Source organism: Hyperolius riggenbachi, chromosome 6 (assembly GCF_040937935.1).
Source record: "Hyperolius riggenbachi isolate aHypRig1 chromosome 6, aHypRig1.pri, whole genome shotgun sequence".
NCBI lineage: Eukaryota > Metazoa > Chordata > Amphibia > Anura > Hyperoliidae > Hyperolius > Hyperolius riggenbachi.
In genome coordinates this window covers 289,197,253-289,213,279 of record NC_090651.1, presented here as the reverse complement: position 1 = coordinate 289,213,279, position 16,027 = coordinate 289,197,253, and the positions used below count along the sequence as shown (strand labels likewise).

The following is a 16,027-nucleotide window of genomic DNA, read 5'->3' as shown; positions in this document are numbered from 1 at the left end:
AAGAGAGGAGGATGACTTGCACAGATGCCACCTCCAGCTGTGCTGGAGGCTTGTTCCTATTACTGGGAGGCAGTAGCAGCAGAGACAGATGATGCAGAGGGACGGGAGCAATGCTAAAAGAATAAGTAGAGTAGGCCGAGACCTTACTAGCCTTTGCTCTGACACTCTGGTGGTTATATTCCAGTGAGATAACAGGGCAATTGTTGAAATATGCATGCGTGCTAACCCTCTACTGGTGGAGGTGAGATCCATCACCATTGCTGCTTTCGCTCTTTCGTTCATTTTTCAACAACATCACAATGGACCTGCTTGTCACTCTGCAGTGCAACAAGGATGCTAACACTAGCTAGTTTATAAAAAAAGAGGAAAACATAGGCAGTATACATTGGGCAATGCAATTAACTTTTTATCCTGCATTTTCTCTTAGGAGATAATTTTACAACTTCCTTTTAAAATAACTTTTTAGCACTTTGCAAAAAGGAAAAGCAGTTGAAAAAAAGTACCTTAAAATAATCTTGAGTATTGTCTTGCTTGCTGGTGGTTTAAAGGGTATTTTATTGACAAGGTGTAAAAATATGACTTAGAAGAAAACTTAGGAGAAAAAAAAATGTTAATTGCATATGGGACCTGGGGCCATATGCAATTACATTTTTCTCCTGTGTCCTCTCCTAAGTGATGTTTTCAAACTTGTCAATAAAATGCCTTTTAAATCACCATCAAGCAAGAAAATACTTAAAATAGTTTTTATAGTACCATTTCACCTAATTGTTGGTACTTTTTCAATTGCAAAGTGCTGAAAAGTTATTCTAAATAGAGGATAAAAAATTATCTCCTAGGAGAAAATGCAGGTGAAAAAGTGAATTGCATATGGGACCTGGTATAAGAGTTGGAGGAGAAGGTTGTGCTTCTGCTTTGTATCCTTCTTCATGCAAATATTAAAAAAACACCTTTTAGTATTTTTTTTTAATAAATTATAAAATTGCAAAAAATTAAAGACAAAGATAAAAAAGAGACATCCAACTACAGAAATGAAAACAGACAAAACTCTAGTAGAATCACAGTTAGTTAAGTGACGTTGAACCTTCTCAAAACATACAAAAAACCTCTAGATTAGGAGAACCATAACACAAAATCACCAATTTTACCATGAAAACAAGTTGAAAAATGTGATGCACTCCTTCGTAAGACTACTTATACTCCGCAAAAAAAGTAATTGTGTCAAAGGTATAGTTTGACACAATTATAGCATAGGTGCCCATGTTAAAATTCTAAATTACCGGCTACTGCTGGTAATTTGGGTGCTGGCCTCAATTCACTAAGCAGTTTAGACTAGTCTACTGATGGTTTTAGACTACTGATGGTTTGGTGTAAATCAGTTGCATCAAAAGGGAATTCATTAATAATTACCAAATGTTTTAGACCTGTTTTAGCCCTGGTCTAAAATATTCAGTAATTACACAATTCACAAAGGCAAACAAGGAGTAACCACGCCCACTTTTTCTGACAGAGATTAGACCAGCTGATTTCTGTCAGAAAAGTACTTCTGTGAGGTATTTTAGACGTGAGGATGGAGCTTTTTGAGTTAATTATGCAGGAGTTTAATTGTATCCAGAGGAGAGCTCATCAGAGGAGAAGGATGTCAGTCATAGCTACTCGTATCTTTAGACCTTGTATGGTAATTAGACCTAATTAATTAATGTTTTAGACCAGGTCTAAAAACAGGTCTTAAACATTTGGTAATTATTAGTGAATTCCCTTTTGATGCGACTGAATGCTAGTTTACACCAAACCATCAGTAGATTAAAACCATTAGTAGACTAGTCTAAACTGCTTAGTGAATTGAGACCAATAATTCTAGTGGTGGTGCTGAGAATCATAGCGGCTAATTTATTCACTATAGAGTTCTTCCACCATGTAGTAGAAGTGTGAAAAGAATAAAACACCTACGAGGACAGTGGTGGAGCATCATGTCAGCTATTGTATCCATTACAGGGATCCATTACAGGCAGGGATACCGGTAGGTGCAGATGGGATGTTAGCGTTAGTCATAGATGAGGGTAGGTTAGTGTTAGGCATAGATGCAGGGAAGGTTAGTGTGACAATAGGATGAGATAGGCGAAAGTAAAATATTGGTAACACTACTGATATTCTACTACAGTATCGCCAACAGGTAATAGTGGAATATCTGAAAAATGACCAATATTTTACTATCACCAATATCTTGTGTCTATTTTACCTTGCCACACTCTTAAATGTACGCATAGGGTCTGGCAATTAAATTAAATGTAGTAATAATAGTTATGTCAATAGAGAAGCTGTGTAATGCAGGTTGGCTGAGCAGTTCGAGACATATTTAAATATTAGGTGGTCTTCCAAGCCTTGAGGCTCTCACATGCAAGCAGACAACAGGCTCACCTTTGTTCCATGTGGCCATAGTCTAGTCTATGCATTAATAGAAAGCCTGGAAAATTATAAGAGCAGAATACACATCCGCAATTCTACCACCACATGAGTCATAGGAGGTGCTGGAGCTCCCTGAAGTCCCGTTGTAGAAAAGGTGTGCTGCAGATATGATCGCTCTACTCCAAATCATACTGTATCATTCAAAGACTTGAGTTTCTACTTGAAATTAGTGGCTGATGAAAGCAGTAAAACTGAACTTAAGCTCACTTACCAGAACAGTGTGTTTGTATGCTCGATAAACTACAATATTATAATTGTAAACTTCTACTTCCACTTGCTTCACCCATAATGCAAGAGAAGCATCTCTGTCTTCATTTTTAGCAGTAACTGTAAATCTTGGGATGGTGTCCGCTTTGGAGTTAGTAACTGTAGTGCAAAGAATTAAGGAACAGCTGCTTTGAAAATCAAATGGAAGTCCATCAAATGTAAGGTAATGTCCATATCCTGAGACAATGCATGATGCATCTGTGCGGGGCTGACAGTAAAACAGCCCATTGTCCTCCATGCAGTATTCTTCATCCTTACATGGACTATTTTCACAGTAAACACTGTTGTCTGTCCCATTACAGAAACAAAGAGACTTACAGTCCAAATCGGTCCAAAAAGTCTCATTAGTTGAAACCTGGTGGCCTTCAAAATTACAACCACATTCACTCTTTGGAATACAACGAGTCCCCTGTAAGGCAAAGCCCTCGTCACACTGGCATCCTTCAGAGCAACCATCAGGGCAGACTGGGCCAGAGGCGAGTGTTTCACAAGTTTCTATACAAGTGATGCATTCATCGAAGTGACTGTTTTCTGGACACATGAGAGCTGGAACAGTATAGAAAACAGTGTTGTGAATTCACTGATACAGTAACATAAAACATTTCTAAAACAAGTTCTCTGAACAAGAACTTCCCACATTTATACTTTAGAGGGGGCAAGGGCAGACTTTGAAAAGTAAACATTGAGACATTGGGAGCCCTGATGGTGTAGTACGTTTTTGAGAGATACACAATAAATGATCAATTGAAGGTTGTTGTACTTACAAAGCTGGGTTGAAAATCAATTGAGAAAAAAAGTGGATTTGGGGAGCACTAGAGCAATATATAATTCAAATGGCTTTATTAAAGATTCAGTAGCAAAAAAGATCACGCATACATATCATATAAAACCCCCCCTATTAAAACCTAACAGAAGCACCTATTGTTGTGGCCATATTAGTCCTAATTGGAGTGCACTCCTATTAATAAGAACCAATTTGTGTATACACATTAATCTTCAGGCCCATATATAAGGTAAACTTCAGTAGCAACAGCCAGGAATCCAGTAAGCAGTTATCACCTCTGTCACCCCGTTTGCGGAATATAGCAAGCCTCTATGCCTTACACATGTACGCATCCATTACAGACTCGCATTGGGTCTAACCTCAATCCTATTGCTGGCTTTATCAAGTGTAACTCACGTAACCTCAGGCGACCCTTCTGCTGGAGTACATCATGGTGGGGTACCCTGCAATTGGGTTTCTCGACCACCGTTACCAGTTATATGATGTCCGCTTGGTTCCCTTTGGTTATCGGCTATGGGAGTGGTTCTTTAAACTTTCATCTCCGTGTGTTTTGCCGGTTGGAAGGAGAGGAAGGATGCGGAGGCACGGGGGACGCTACGAAGGTAGCTTCCTGAATCGGCGTCACACAGCACGTACGTAGGTTTTAATAGGGGGTTTTTTATATGATATGTATGCGTGATCTTTTTTGCTACTGAATCTTTAATAAAGCCATTTGAATTATATATTGCTCTAGTACTCCCCAAATCCACTTTTTTTCTCTAAAATACATTTATGGGTGAGACGGGCACCTTATATATGGTTACAGATATCCCGTTTTTTCCTTTTTAAACTTCAAAATCAATTGTCCATTCTGTATGTCTATTTTTTGCATTATGATCTGAAAGCATATGCATTTCTGCACAGTTACAAGTACATATAGTTATCGGTTCAGGTCAGGATTGAGTTCTTGAAATACATATGCAATTTAAGTCTTGTTTACCATATGTACTCAAATATAAACAGAGGTTATTTGGCAGAAAAAAAATACCTCAGGTCAAATATGACTTGTCCTCTGAGTCTCATCTCTGCTGCTTAATGTTCTGGCCTCTCTCTGGATCTGAAGGTGTATCAGAAGAAGGGAAAGTATCCAGAACAAGGGTAGAACAGACAGCAGAGAAAAGACCAAGAATACGCAGTGACAGGAATGGAGGAGACTGAAGATACACGGGAGGCAGCAACTGAAGAGGGGAGCCAAGTGGGTGGATTGCAAGATTTGAAGCTTTATCAGCCACCTATAACATGCTCTGCCCCATTGAATGGAGTAAAGTGGAGATAACAACAGAACTGGAGATGAATTAATTCTCAAGCAAAAAGAAAAAAAGAATTATAGAGGCTTGCACTAACACAGCTGAGCTTGTCCATACAGTTCACGTTGCATGTCAAAAAACACAGAAGCAAAAGTAAAAAAACAATAAGAAAAAACAACAGTACCTTCCCTCTCTAGCCTTATTACACTCTTAACCACCATGCATGCTGCGTGACTGGGAAGGCAATGCCCACAAACATAGTACTCCACTTCCTGACTAATTCTAATCACAAGGCTTTTAAAATCGGGAGCAGCAACCTTGCAAGGGGTGATGGAAAGTCCTTTATCCCTCTTCAAAACTTCCTAGACGTAATTTCGTAGACACAATTCTCACAAACTCATATTTTTTCCTCACATGCATACTTTTCACTCCCTTTGCAAATATGTGAGAAAATATAAATTGCCCACAAGTACTTTACTCTTCTTGTTGAGCATCTGTGGAGCCCTCAGCCCATATAGTCGAGCATATCCAACATTTTGGTAAAATCAGTATACTCCCTTTCTAGTCACTGTCCCTATCACTGGTATCCGATAATATCTAGAGTAAGCATAGCCTATCTTAAAGTGAAGAAACAGAGTACCACTGAAAGACCAGCACTAAAGCAGGATGACATGAAAAAGTCATACTGTGCAGATGGAGGCGGATAGCAAAGCGCATTTTCCTGTAAAATTAACTATTCAATTCAATCATCTTATCGGATTGGGGAGAATTGATTATGTTCTGTAATGCTTGATCTATGGAAATCAGATGATATCTTATCAAATTGAATTTACCCGATCAGGCAGGATGGAAAATATTAGACGATCATAAAGTAATTGTCCACTGTTCTAATTTCCATTGATACAAACTGTATTTTTGGGTTCAGATGATTATGAATTCCTGGGGCCATATGAAATTCTCCTTTTATCCTGAGTTTTCTACGAAGTGGTATTTTCACAACTTGTCAAAAATGCCCTTTAAGACACCACCATGCAAGAAAATACTCAAAATTATTTTGATATCACATTTCAATTGTAAAATGCAGAAAAGTTAGTTTAAAGAGAAGAGGAAAATTATCTCCTAGGAGATAACTCAGAAGAAAAGGTGAATTGCATATGGGCCCTGGTGTCTGAGTCTCGCTTCATTCTCCAGCTTATGCACCAATGCAGAGGTTGTAGCTTGGTGTCATCATAGAAAGGATGAAACTAGTTTTACTAAATCTTTTGAGACCCTTGCATGTGGTGGACTCTCCAAGGCTCCCTTCAAGGTTATTTTACTAAGCAGGTATGAGAGATTGGTAAGTAAGACTGTATGTAATGCTACGTTACTGTTTATGTATTTTATTTGAGGGTCAGGTACATTTGAAAGAAAAGACAAAACATTTTTAAGCCTTGGATAGCATTTTGCCTCTCTGGCACGGCCTTACCATGTGATCATTTTCTCTAGGATTCTGTGCAGAAGTAAAGTAAGTTTAAGATATGTTGGAGATGAGTTTCTCTTGTGATAACAATGTTAAATTGGTATTTCCTCTTGTTTCCTTCAACTTCTTCTTTTTTTTTGTGGAAACAATTTTAGTCAATGAGTATTTACTAGGAGTGGCAATAAGTAGTGTTGTTGTTTGAATTCAGGACCATGTGGTTCTGGTGCCAGAACATTCAGCACTATTTCAGCACAGGACAGCAGGACTGGGGGCATTCCATTTAGCTTTGATACTTTGCCCTTCCAGCTTGGAGTCAGTACTATCAGAGCTAAATAAAACACACCCATCCTGCTGTCCGGTGCTGAAATGGTGCTGAATGCAGCTGTTCGGGTTCCAAACCAGGCAGTCCCAAATTCGAACATCAACACTACCAATAAGCTATTCTTCTTACTACTAACCATGCAAAGTCAATTTTTCTTTAAATAAATTTACTCCAGGTTCTTTCAATAACTTATGATGTCTCTACTGGAGATGATCAGAATCAGTACCAATATTTGTTCAAGTAAATCAAACAAAATGTAAACTTACGGCAGAAATTTCTGCTCCTCCACTGACCAACATCGACAGCAGCATTTTGGCACGCCATAGCATAACGACTAACGGAGTCACAAAGCTCTGTTTGGTTACCTCCACTTTGGCACAAACGAAAAAGACATGTCCTATAGTAAGCAGAAACATTAACCACAGCATGACAGTCCAAAAAAGAACTGTTGCTTGGATCATTAATAATTCCACATTTGGATCGACTTTTATAATACTTTAGTAGTTCAGAGTCATTATTGCAGGCTTTAAGCAGGTCCCCACATTCTCCATTGCAGATCTCATCAAAAGTAGTCCAACTCTCCAAGAATATAGCTACATTGTCTGTGCACTTGCCATTTGGGAAACAAAACTCATCTTCACTGTTTCCATTGAAGTAACCACATAGACCTCCTGTGCAGTTGTAATATAATGTAGAAAGAGTGATATGAAGCAGGCCTTGGTCTGAATATGATATTCTAACAAGTCCTTCAGATTCAATGACTGTTGCATTTCTGCTCCGAAACATTTCCAGCTCACCCGTGGGAAGGTAAAAGGGAAGTTCAACTTGAAATCCATTGATCTAAAATATACAAATGGTTGCATGTATAAGTCTAAAAAAGAAAATGCACAAAAAGGCCTCTATATGTATACACATGGAATGAATTAAAATCCACTTTGGCATTATATCACCAGTATAAAGAGGAATGTTGTATAGTAATCAATAATAGCTTTCAGCAGCTAAAAGTGGCAAAATGAACTATTAAATCAGAATATCAACATTAATTCCTGATGACAGGTATGGGTTACTCTCCAACACTGTTTTTTTTACTAAATTGCATAAGTTTTCATCATCACCTTAGCTTTGTCCACATTTTTAGTGTTACAATCTACAGGTAGTCCTCGGTTAACGAACGAGATAGGGACTGTAAGTTCATTCTAAACCAGAATCCGGTCGGAACGCTGTGCTACCTCTGTCCCCTATGCCTCCTATGTGTCCCCCTTTGGCTCCAGTGTCCTCCTATGTGCCTCTCTGTCTTCCCCAGTGCCTGATTGCCCCCTTCAGTGCCTTTGTTCTCCCTCTGTGCTCATTTGTCCCCCCTCTGTGCACCTCTATGTCTCCAGCTCTGTTTGAACCCCCTCTGTTCGTTCCCCTGTGCCTCCATTTTTACCCTCTGTACCCCCCTGTGTCTCCATTTGTACCCCCCTGGGCCATTTTGTACCATCTGTGCTTCTGTACCCCCCTGTACCATTTTGTACCATCTGTGCCTCTGTACCCCCCCTGTGCCATTTATTACCATCTGTGCCTCTGTACCCCCTGTGCCTCCATTTTTAACCCCCTGTGCCTCCTTTTTTACCCCCCTGTGCCTCCGTTTGTACCCCCCAGTGCCTCCGTTTTTACCCCCCAAAGCCTCTTTCCCCTTGCTCTCCCTATGGACTCACCTTCCAGCCCGAGTCCAACGCTGTCTGTCCTCCGCTCTTCGCCTTCCAGTAGCAGCATACAGCACCGCTAGATGCAGCATCCATTCGCTTCCAGTATGTCACATGACATACAGGAAGCGAATGGATGCTGCATCTATCGGTAGCTGTACGCGGCTAATGGGAGAAGAAGGCAGAGAGTGGACAACAGACAGCATTGGACTCGGTTCAGAGGTGAGTCCAACACTGCTGGTGCTGCTGCTGGGACATGCGCCGGCACTCGGGGGAAGTTTGAAGCCATTTCTTCAAACTTCCCCATGCGGAAATGACGTAATCGCGACGAGATCAGGCCGTTCATATCGGCGGGTCGTTCGTATGTTGGGCGTTTGTAACTCGAGGACTACCTGTAGAATAAAATACTGTAGATGTAAGTGGATCTTTCAGCATTTGCTCTAAATAATATATTTCACCCTTCAAAGGACCAAATTATATTTCTTATCGTGATGGTCGGAAATGCCCATTTCTGATTCTGGGGAAACTCTGATTTCCATCAATGCCATTTTTCGATTTTCCATTTTTCCGATTTTCAATTTTCTGATTTTTTATCTCTGATTTTCCAATTGCCAAGGAGTATTTAATTTCTAATTTTTTGCATCAGAGAATACAAAAAAAATTATGAAAAAAATCAGAAATCAGAAAAACGGAATCTCGTGATTGGTCTAAAATTACTGCGGTACTCCGATTTTTGCTGAGAAATTCTGAACTGTTTCACTTAGTATCCTCTTATTGTCCATCTCACTGCTACCCCATAACAGACACAATACCCCAAAGATCACAAAACCCAGTTAGAACCCTCTATATGTTTGTAGAGCTTACAGTATATTGTACAACATTCCCGCAGTGGACCACAGAAAGACAGATTCAACACTGCTGATTTTACTACGACTTAATCTGTCCAACCAAATCTGCGTATAATCATCTGCTTTTTTTTCTGTATTGTGGAAGAATGTGATGTCATTTAAATTGTATGCATTTTTTATAGTGTATGATGATATACAGTATATGTTAAATTGGGAATAATAGAAAGAAGAAAGTAGGAAGATAAACAACAGAAATTCATACTGAAAGGAACCCAGTGGTGAGAATAAAATAATAAGATAAACATTTCTATCTATAGTCCTATTTCTAAATATGCCTTTCATGGAATTGCATAATCTTATTTTGATTTTAAATGTTTAACATTTTAGCTGTATCAGGTCAAAAAAGCAAGTTTTTAAAGTTTATACAGCTCCCATACAGACAATCAATGAACTACTGAACTTTCTGTTTTTTTTTCCTCAGCAAAGCATGAGTTCTATGACCTCTAACTAGTTTTCATTGAGACTAACACTACAGTCCTACATCAATCCAACTGCTGAGTAATTTAGAGCCCTGGGATCTTAACCCTTAAAGTGGACCTGAACTTTTGCACAGGACAGAAGGATAGCTTAGAGAAATGCACCCTGTTTGTATTTAGAGAGTTTAGCCTGCGAATTCATCCTCATGTTCGACTAAGCACTAGTTGTAATTTGATCCCTCAGCTGTGTCAGCTGACTGCCACAGCAGAGATCTAATAGGTAAACACAAAATGTTAGCAATATGTCCACTTCCATGAAAGCAAGAAGTAGACAAACTGCAGATTTATTGTATGAGCTTTAACAAAGAAATGTTTTTCTTTAAAGGTTATTATGCTGTTGCTTATCTTTTAGAGCAGAGAGGAAGTTCTGAGTTCAGGTCCCCTTTTAGAGATGGCTCGAACCTCGAACATGAACCTCCGCAAAAAGTTTGGTTCGCTCGAATTTCAATGGGGAGGCGAACTTCGAAAATTAGAAACATTTATGCTGGCCACAAAAGTGATGGAAAAGATGTTTCAAGGGGTCTAACATCTGAGTTTTTGCATGGGGGAGTGGGATACACACCAAAGTCCCGGGGAAAAATCTGGATTTGATGCACAGCAGCGTTTTCAGGGCAGAAATCACATTACATGCTAAATTGGAGGCCTAAAGTGCTTTAAACATCTTGTATGTGCATACATAAATCAGGGAGTGTAATTAGTGGACTGCTTCACACACTGACACACCAAACTCACTGCGTAACGCACCGCAAACAGCTGTTTGTGTAGTGACCGCTGTGCTGGACTACTGCGCACCTTGGCGAGATTGCTCTTCCTCACTTAGTGATGTCAGGTAATGTCTGACTGCCTTATCAACTTTCAATGGTTCTTTCTCTACCACTGTTAAAGCTTACATCAATTTTTTTAAATACTTGTTCTGCTTGCTGTTCAGTACCTTTAGTGAGAATCTGTTATGGAGAGCAAGTCTGCCATTCATTCAACTGTGTGACTGATAAACAAGTTTCCATATTACTTTCTCAGAACCATGGTGACCACGGGTAATGGTTCGGGAATCAGGGTTCAATTCCAGTCCGGAGTGGGGGCCTGAGAAATGGCTACCACCGCCACACATCCAAGGAAGGCAGCAGGCACGCTGTTGGCAAAGGAGCAGGAACGGGTACCACCACAAATCCAAGGGAGGCCGCAGGTATGGCATGCAAGTCCCGACTCTGGGAGGTATTGATAAAAAATAACAATACAGGAGGACTTTCGAGGCCCTGCTGTATATGAGACGAAGCAACTTTAAATCCTTTAACAAGAATCTGTTATGGAGGGCAAGTCTGCCATCCATTCAAGTGAAAGGTATGCACTGACTGCCAGGTATAATACAATGTGCAGTCACAGATGCAGTGAAAGGTATGCAGTGACTGCAAACAGTTGTTTGTGTAGTGAGGGCCGTGCTGGACTGGTGCACACCATGACGAGAGTGCAGGTGATGGCGGCTTTCCAGCCCATATGGTCGCCGGGCTGAGGTAGCTCAATGACAGAACAGTGACTGTCCAGCTGATTGAATTTGGTTTGTTCACAAAGAAGCAATAACTTTATTATCTTGGGTGTGACCTCCCCCCCGCTCCCCCCCCCCCCCCGGGAATAATATAGCTGTCTGTCATTGCTTCATTGTGATACGCAAGTCCCTTCACCACGGCAAGGTAATGATCACAAAGGGGAATTGACACATGTACATGCCTTTTGTTTTGTTGTTGCAGCTGCAGTGCAGGCAGAAAAATTAGGGATATCTTCCACTGCGGTGTGTGGCTTTGCTTTTGTGTGCTTCTTTTCCTCAGGTGGTCATCCCATTGCAGTTTGTGCATTGTCACCATGTGCCTTCGTAAGGAAGTTGTCCCTGCGCGGGTCTTGGTCTTTCCACGGCTCAATTTTTGGTGGCAGAGAGTACAGATGGCATTCCTCTCATCTGAGGCAGACACACACAAAAAATTCCACACCGTTGAGCCCTGAGGTGATAGCACTTTGGTGGTGGCGGCTGACTCAGTGTTAAGTGGGGTACCCGAATCACAGCAGGAGGAGGAAGATATGTCACGGTTCCATGCGGAAGCTGAGGAAGATGAGGTGTTCTGTGTTAAATAGTCAACTACGTCCTGACAATCTTGGAGGTTGATGGCACGCACCTTATGAACACTAGACTTTGGTCCAAGGCCACACAAAATCATGACAGCACGACCTCGAACAGACCTGCCGGGTGGCCTGCCTCTGCCTGTTTTGCCCATATTTGGGGGATGAAGTGAAAGGTATGCACTGACTTGACTAATACAATGTGCAGTCACACAGGTGCAGTGAACAGGTATGCAGTGACTGGTATCAATACAATGTGCAGCTGTCACACACACAGGTACCGTGAACAGGTGCAGCAACTGACTAGTATATAACACTGCGTGCACTCACATAGGTAGGTAGGTGCACTGAACAGGTGGGTATGCAGTGATTGGTATTACAAATGTGCAGCTGTCACACACACAGGTACCGTGAACAGGTGCAGTGACTGGTATATAACACTGCTTGCGGTCACATAGGTAGGTAGGTAGGTAGGTGCCCTGAACAGGTAGGTATGCAGTGATTGGTATTACAAATGTGCAGCTGTCAAACACACAGGTACTGTGAACAGGTGCAGTGACTGGTATATAACACTGCTTGCGGTCACGTAGGTAGGTAGGTAGGTAGGTGCCCTGAACAGGTAGGTATGCAGTGATTGGTATTACAAATGTGCAGCTGTCAGACACACAGGTGCCGTGAACAGGTGCAGTGACACTGCATGCGCTTACGTAGGTAGGTAGGTGCACTGAACAGGTGGGTATGCAGTGATTGGTATTACAAATGTGCAGCTGTCACACAGCTGTCACACACACAGGTACCGTTAACAGGTGCAATGAAACTGCGTGCGCTCATGTAGGTAGGTGCACTGAACAGGTGGGTATGCAGTGATTGGTATTACAAATGTGCTGCTGTCACACACACAGGTAGTCACTGAATGTGCTGGGCCTGGCAGTGGCACAGTAGGAATTACCAAGGGGCCAAGGTCCCACCAGCAGCTGCAACTGGCTGACAGGGCTGTATATGCAACCCAAGTGTCTGTGGGACACACACATACAAAAAAAATAGATCACAAGAACAACATTAGCTCTCAAAAGAGCTGTTGAGGATGAGGAGTGCTTTTTAGCAATAAGATCAGCAAGAAGGAGCCACCTAACAAGCCTAATACAAGAGCCTAACTAAGCTTTCCCTATGTCAGCAGCAAGGTTCTCTCCCTTCTCTAATTACTGCAGCCAGATGAGTGAGTGAAATGGCTGACACTGCCTGCATTTTATAAGGAAGGGGGGGGGGGGGGCTCCAGGAGGGAGTGTAGCCTGATTGGATACCCTGTGTCTGCTGACTGTGATGTAAAGTTGACCGTAATGATGTAGTATATGGGGCGGGTCGAACTCGCATATAGTTCACGGTTCACCATAAAGAAATGGGCAATCTAACTAGCTTACACCACTGAATTTTCAGAAAAAATGTTCAGAAAAATCAGCTCCCAATGGACTTATATTCATAAAAATGGGAAATTTGATCAGTTTTCTAACTCAAAATAAAACCTTTCCTTTTTTTAGTACAACCAATTTTTTATTGGAATTTTATTGAATTGCTGAAAAATAAAATCATCATGTGTGGCTGCCTTTACAGTGAGAAAAGAGAAAAATGAAACACAGTTTGATTGTAAGTAGGATTGGGGCTGTACATACACATGTTTATCTACAGTATATCATCATGTTATCTATCACATCAGGTACCCTTTAACTGAACTGCTGAATAAATAAATAAAAAATACTCCACAACTCCAAAAGCTGGATTAGATTGGCTACAATGACAGTATCTCTCCCTAGATATGCCCTTATGCACTGGTCTAGTTTGACAATATCATAACTGTTGAATTTACTAAAAGGACCACAGTTGTTTTACAGCTCTCAGTGATATAATACAAGCCAATGTGGTAAGGAGAAATATTGACCCTTACTCAATTCACTTTATCTCCTGTTTTCTCGTAGGTGACATTTTGACACCTTATAAAAAAAAAATCCCTTTAACCACTTCCCGACCGCCTAACGCACAGGGGCGGCCGGGAAGTGGAGCCCGCAAGGACCAGCTCACCCACAGAGGCGGCGGTCCTTTTAGGGGCATGGGCGGAGCGATCGCATCATCCGTGACGCGATCCTCCGCCGGCGCCTGACTCCGCTCACCCGCCGCAACATCCCACCGGCCATACGGAAGCGCCGGCGGGATGTTAACCCCGCGATCGCCGCATACAAAGTGTATAATACACTTTGTAATGTTTACAAAGTGTATTATACAGGCTGCCTCCTGCCCTGGTGGTCCCAATGTCCGAGGGACCACCAGGGCAGGCTGCAGCCACCCTATGTCGCACCCAAGCACACTAATTTCTCCCCCTCCTGCCCAGATCACCCACAGCACCCCTCAGACCCCCCCCTGCCCAACCCCCAGACCCCTGTTTGCACACAATCACCCCCCTAATCACCCATCATTTATTCCCTGTCACTATCTGTAAACGCTATTTTTTTTTATCCCCCCCCTTGCCCCCTGCCCCCTCCTGATCACCCCCCACCCCTCAGATTCTCCCCAGACCCCCCCCCCCGTGTACTGTATGCATCTATCCCCCTGATCACCTGTCAATCACCTGTCAATCACCCGTCAATCACCCGTCAATCACCCCCTGTCACTGCCACCCATCAATCAGCCCCTAACCTGCCCCTTGCGGGCAATCTGATCACCCACCCACACTAATAGATCGCCCGCAGATCCGACGTCAGATCACCTCCCAAGTGCAGTGTTTACATCTGTTCTCTACCCTAAACACCCACTAATTACCCATCAATCACCCATCAATCACCCCCTATCACCACCTGTCACTGTTACCCATCAGATCAGACCCTAATCTGCCCCTTGCGGGCACCCAATCACCCGCCTACATGCTCAGATTGCCCTCAGACCCCCCCCCCCCTTATCAATTCGCTAGTGCATTAGTTACATCTGTTCTTCCCTGTAATAACCCACTGATCACCTGTCAATCACCTGTCAATCACCCATCAATCACCCCCTGTCACTGCCACCCATCAATCACCCCCTGGCACTGCCACCCATCAATCACCCCCTGGCACTGCCACCCATCAATCAGCCCCTAACCTGCCCCTTGCGGGCAATCTGATCACCCACACTAATAGATCGCCCGCAGATCCGACGTCAGATCACCTCCCAAGTGCAGTGTTTACATCTGTTCTCTACCCTAAACACCCACTAATTACCCATCAATCACCCATCAATCACCCCCTATCACCACCTGTCACTGTTACCCATCAGATCAGACCCTAATCTGCCCCTTGCGGGCACCCAATCACCCGCCTACATGCTCAGATTGCCCTCAGACCCCCCCCCCTTATCAATTCGCTAGTGCATTAGTTACATCTGTTCTTCCCTGTAATAACCCACTGATCACCTGTCAATCACCTGTCAATCACCCATCAATCATCCCCTGTCACTGCCACCCATCAATCACCCCCTGGCACTGCCACCCATCAATCAGCCCCTAACCTGCCCCTTGCGGGCAATCTGATCACCCACCCACACCAATGGATCGCCCACAGATCCGACGTCAGATCACCTCCCAAGTGCAGTGTTTACATCTGTTCTCCACCCTAAACACCCACTAATTACCCATCAATCACCCCCTATCACCACCTGTCACTGTTACCCATCAGATCAGACCCTAATCTGCCCCTTGCGGGCACCCAATCACCCGCCTACATGCTCAGATTGCCCTCAGACCCCCCATTATCAATTCGCTAGTGCATTAGTTACATCTGTTCTTCCCTGTAATAACCCACTGATCACCTGTCAATCACCTGTCAATCACCCATCAATCACCCCGTCACTGCCACCCATCAATCACCCCCTGGCACTGCCACCCATCAATCACCCCCTGTCACTGCCACTCATCAATCAGCCCCTAACCTGCCCCTTGCAGGCAATCTGATCACCCACCCACACCAATAGTTCGCCCGCAGATACGACGTCAGATCACCTCCCAAGTGCAGTGTTTATATCTGTTCTCTACCCTAAACATCCACTAATTACCCATCAATCACCCCCTGTCACTGCTACCTATCAGATTAGACCCCTATCTGCCCCTAGGGCACTCAATCACCCGCCCACACCCTCAGAATGCCCTCAGGCCCCAGCCCTGATCACCTCGCCAGTGCATTGCTTGCATCTATCTAGCTGCCCCTACACTTTGGAACTCCCTGCCACACCCAATCAGGACAGCCCCATCC

At 42.9% G+C, this 16,027-nt stretch overlaps 1 protein-coding gene across 1 annotated transcript in view; it reads right to left on the bottom strand.

Moving 5' to 3' along the window:
- The window catches only part of TECTA (tectorin alpha), a 143,322-nt gene that overhangs the window by 50,755 nt on the left and 76,540 nt on the right, over window positions 1–16,027 (bottom strand). Inside the window, exons 10-11 of the mRNA XM_068241002.1 lie at window positions 6,848–7,421; window positions 2,675–3,276 (exon numbers count right to left, since the gene is read on the bottom strand). Coding sequence (XP_068097103.1) covers window positions 2,675–3,276; window positions 6,848–7,421 — 1,176 coding nt within the window. The remainder of the gene's footprint in view (window positions 1–2,674; window positions 3,277–6,847; window positions 7,422–16,027) is intronic.